General features: G+C 42.6%; 1 protein-coding gene across 1 annotated transcript; it reads right to left on the bottom strand.

Annotated features, from left to right (window-relative positions):
- Positions 1-301: 301 nt before the first annotated feature.
- LOC135348703 (uncharacterized) lies at positions 302-3,134 on the bottom strand. The gene is made up of 8 exons (XM_064547003.1): positions 2,916-3,134; positions 2,561-2,860; positions 2,352-2,511; positions 1,619-1,737; positions 1,360-1,566; positions 1,100-1,303; positions 840-1,037; positions 302-673 (listed from the first exon to the last, which is right to left on the bottom strand). Exons 1-8 carry the CDS (start codon positions 2,971-2,973, stop codon positions 408-410), a joined length of 1,512 nt encoding a protein of 503 aa, XP_064403073.1. The 5' UTR covers positions 2,974-3,134; the 3' UTR covers positions 302-407.
- Between the last annotated feature and the right edge of the window lie 1,598 nt (positions 3,135-4,732).

Raw genomic sequence — 4,732 nt, 5'->3', positions numbered from 1 at the left:
CCTCTTTGGGTGACACCTCCTCATAAATAGGACCAACTGGTTGGTGCAGGAGGTCCTGCATTAGCTTGTTTTTCAGCTTCCGGGAAGTATACATTCTTCTTATGCATGAACAAATATTTTCAAATCTTTATTTTGTAATGTAATTTTGTAAGAATTGTCGTTATGCTCTTGCCCACTTTCTTGTTTCCACGCTTTTTGATATTTCCCCAGCATTGACAGGATATGCAGTCTTCCTAGGCTTTGAGTTGTTAGCGTAAGTCATGTATATATACATAGCTATAATCATAGTTATAACTTTTCACATTGCAAATGTTTTTCTGGAAAAAATTGCTATATAAACACACTATAATAATTATACTATAATACCCGATCATTTTGCCTGCGAGAATGTTACCCACTAGTAATCTTCACAGTCCTAATGGTCCATATGCTTGGTTAGTGTTTAGTTCAATCTCCTCTTTGGGTGACACCTCTTCATAAATAGGACCAGCTGGCTGTGCAGTGGGTCTTACGTTAGCTTGTCCTTTAGTTGCTGGGAAGTACACTGCCTTCTTACGAGAGCAAAGGTGCATCACTAGGAGTCCAGCGAGGAATCCTATGACTATGAAAGCAACTGCCGTGACAACCACACTGATAGAAAGAATCTCTCCGGTAAATAGGATGGGTGATTGAACTGTGCAGGGGAGGAGGAACGAAAACCATCAGTATAGAGAGTTCAAATAGACAATGGGAGGGCGTGCATCACAAGAGTAAACTATTGCCTTTATGGCTAGTCATAATCATAAAAGGTTCTTACACAGCTAGTTTGCTACTATATACTTGGTGTTTGTGCAACGTACTTCTAGATACACACTCCAATCGAGCCGGGTTAGGATCCCAGAGACCGGAGTTGTTACAAGTGGCAGTCTCTGCACCCACCAGTGAGAACCCAGGATCACACTGGAAAGTAATGACTGAGCCCTCAACTAGGTTAGTGTTCTGACAGTTGGTGCTGAGTAATGCTCCATTAAGTAGAGGGCCAGGCAGAAGACAGGAAACTGGGTGTACAAGGATATGATTATGCTCATTTGAAGTTTTAGTAGTTCAAACTTTGACTTACTAGACTCATATCTGCAGATAATCTCCCCCGGATTTTTGTCCCACTCTCCTGTAGCTAGACAGGTGGCAGTCATTATTCCCTCAGGGAACAGTCCATTTTCACACTGAAAAGCCACTTGCCTACCAGGAATAGCTGGTACCGAATGATCACTGATGGTGCCATTCTGTGGTGAGAATAGTGGAGCCGTGCAGTCCATTGGAGGGGCTAATAAAATTAACATAAATTATCCATAATCAGTTATACAGCCGAGCTTAACTCACGAGTGGTGGGAGTAGGTGTGGTTAGTGATGTACACTCAATAGCCTCAGGGTCTGGACTCCACATCAGTGTACCCTCACATGTCACCCTAGTAACAGCAGATATATATCCATCGTCACACTGGATGGTTACTATGGATCCTGGCAATCTGCTGGAGACTGGTCCAAACGCTCCATTCATGAGGTTGATTAACAACACAGGACAGCCACCTGCACAAGAGGGAGTCAGTGTGCTATATGTTTAAAGACGATGTTGATTCACCGATCCTAAAGTTGTACTCAGCTGTTGTACTGTTCCCAGCACAGTTAGTAGCCACAACACTGACAGTGTAGTCTACATTGTATTGAGCAGTCACAGTAGCAGAGGTGGATGTGAGGACACAGGGGCGTAGCCAGACTTTTGAGACAGGGGTTTCTGCAGAAAAATCAGCGGCGCGATAGCGCCGCGAAATTTTTGTGACCACGCCCACTTCCAGTACCACACCCTCTTGATTGGGGCACACCTACTGTTATTGACTATTGTTCATGACTTTTTTACATGTTTGTGAGAAGCTAGCTAGCTATAGACGTAACATACTAGGCATGCAGGTGCCAATTGTGTATTGCTAGTCTAGCTGAGCAATAATTAAATGTCATTTACCTGAGAGGTTTCATGTGGCTGAGATTGTTCTAAACTTGTACACTTCCTGAATAAAGTTGTGCTTAGAGCTGAGTCTGAGAATACTGGAGCATTCAGGATTGATACTAGATCTAGAACTTAAGTCTTGGTCTTCTTTGTTTGAGGTAGCTAACTAGCTGAGACTAACTAGCTGAGACAAAAAAGCCAAATTGAAACGCTTCACGATGCTGCTCTGATTATTGATTTGCAGCCACATGTGAAAAGATGGGCAGGGCTGCATGATTTCAATTATAGGGAGCCCTGCCCAATTTTCTCAGCAGCTCCTGGGGGGGTTTCTGGGCAACCAGGAAACAATGGTAGCTACGCCCCTGGGACAGTAGCAGAGAGCTGGGCCAGAGGTGAGATGGTCACTGTGTAGGTGAGGTCATCTCTACCATCAATCTCAGTTGGAGGGTCCCACTGTACAGATACACTGACTGCATCTGCTGAGCTGCTCAGAGTGGAGTGTCTTATGGTGGAAGGTGGCCCTGGTGGATCTATATAACTTATTGTGAGATAACGGACGAGGAACTTATTGCAACTCACCAACCAATCGGATCGTTGAAGATCCTATATTGGTTAAAATAGGCAGTGGGTCCACACAGAACACAGTGATCCCATTCTCTGCTGTTCTTGACAGAGTAGATGTTAATGTAGTGTCATTGAATGCGATCAGTGTCACAGTGTAACCTGATACAACAATGGGTACGTTGATATCAGAGATGGAGAGGATATCGATGTCAGTAACATCTGACAGTACCCATCTCAAGGCATTTCCAGCAGCAGTGCAGGTGAAAGTGACTGTTTCCATTGGACATGGTCTCTCCACACTCACTGAATATTGGGCTTTACGAAACATGCAGCAATGTAAGGGCATCTATAATTGAATAGTCAGTCTTACCAGTGCTGAAGCCAGCCAGAAAGCAAATCAGAAGAACACTAATGAGCTTTAATGTCATCTCTATTTACCAGTTAGTAGACTATAATTAAACTAGCCTCTGCCTACTATAGCATATTACATGAAAACGGTCAGTGTATCACATGCACCAATGTTACAATTCCTAGTTTTATATAAAGCTTGTAACAATGCAGTATAGCAAATGACCTCTACTAAACAATGAATAATGTACAAATTTTAACGTTATTCGTTGTTTAGAGGTCACTTGCTGTTCCTGTACAAGCATGTATGTGGTAAGGTACGGGCAGTCATTAGTAGTATCATTATAACTCAATTTTGCATCAACGCTCGATACCATGAGCGGTTTTTTATCGAGGTCAACACACAGCTGGCCTCGTATACCTCTGCTTCTGACCATGTGAAAACAACACTACAAGTATGAAAGACCCATTAAGGAACCTCTGAAGATACTATAGCTGCACTGTATTATGGGACCTATAGCTGGCTGTGGTTGTATTTTGCAATCCTGTTACAGTTTAACTAGTATGGAGTATCTCACCTTCAGAATCCTTTGTGTTCTGTACAGATCACTAAGTTGCAACGTAGTGATCTGAATGAACAAAATGAACAAGGAATGTAGTGGTTACCGATGTGGGTGACCACTACATTCTTTGTCTTATGTACAATGCTATAAAGTTTCTCTGTCTCTTTCTTTGCTGCTGCTTGGCAATCAATACTGTTGTACATTGAGCTTTACACACGATTATCATTAACATTAAAGCACATCTGCACACAATCTTTCAAACAGCTCTTCAGCTACCGTATATAGTGGGAAATGTTCGCTATTTAGCTCCAGAGCCCTCAGCATAAATGATTAAAGCACATCCGCACACAATCTTTCAGACAGCTGTTCAGGTAGTAACACAGTGGAAAATAAAGCTCAATGTACAACAGTATTGATTGCCAAGCAGCAGCTTACAAAGTTAAAGAAAGAGACAGAGAAACTTTATAGCATTGTACAAGTGAAGTACAATATGGAGATAAGACAAAGAATGTAGTGGTCACATGCGAAGTATGTGAGTGTGGTTTCCTGGCATTGAAATGAAGAACCCACGAACATTTATGTTGAGGGCTCTGGAGCTAAATAGCGAACATTTCCCGCTATATACGGTAGCTGAAAACACGATTATCATAACTTTCCACTGTGTTACTACCTAAACAGCTGTTTGAAAGATTGTGTGCGGATATGCTTTAATGATAATCGTGTTTTAAGCTACCGTATATAGTGGGAAATGTTCGCTATTTAGCTCCAGAGCCCTCAACATAAATGTCCGTGGGTTCTAATAATCGCGTTTCAATGCCAGGAAACCACACTCACATAGCTTTGCATGTGAATACCAGTGCTGGGAGTTTATCCCAGATTTAATTTTCACGTATTCTATTCGTGCCCTCGAAACGCACCTCACGAAAATTTCCCACTGTACGGTATAAGAAGCAAATTAAGTTCTTCCTCCCCCTTCCTCAGTCCCTCTGGTATTGATTCTGGACTGGCTGTATTTGGGTGGTGCCTCGTATCTATGACGACCCGATCAGCAGATGTTCTCATGTGGTTTACTGGCCCCAAAATGAGAAGGGGAGGATCGATGTGTGGACTCACACTATCACAAGCCGGGAGAGCCGTGGGAGAAGAATGGTGTGTGAGGGTGTGTGATGTGTGTGGATATGCTGTGTGATTGAGGGTGTAGTGGGGTATGGGATAAAGGTATGTTGTAAATTAGGTGTACTAATCATGTACAAAGATGTGTGTGATAAGGGTACTT

Source organism: Halichondria panicea, chromosome 1 (assembly GCF_963675165.1).
Source record: "Halichondria panicea chromosome 1, odHalPani1.1, whole genome shotgun sequence".
NCBI classification, from domain to species: Eukaryota; Metazoa; Porifera; class Demospongiae; order Suberitida; family Halichondriidae; genus Halichondria; species Halichondria panicea.
Note: the sequence above shows the minus strand (reverse complement) of the source record. Positions and strands in the feature narration are given on the sequence as shown.

Coding starts and splice junctions, on each gene's coding strand:
- LOC135348703 (XM_064547003.1), bottom strand. CDS start 2,973: ATGACATTAAAGCTCATTAGTGTTCTTCTGATTTGCTTTCTGGCTGGC. Junction 1,738..2,351: donor CTGGCCCAGCTCTCTGCTAC/TGTCCCAGGGGC, acceptor GCTACGCCCCTG/TGTCCTCACATCCACCTCTG. Junction 1,567..1,618: donor TGAGTACAACTTTAGGATCG/GTGAATCAACAT, acceptor CCTCTTGTGCAG/GTGGCTGTCCTGTGTTGTTA.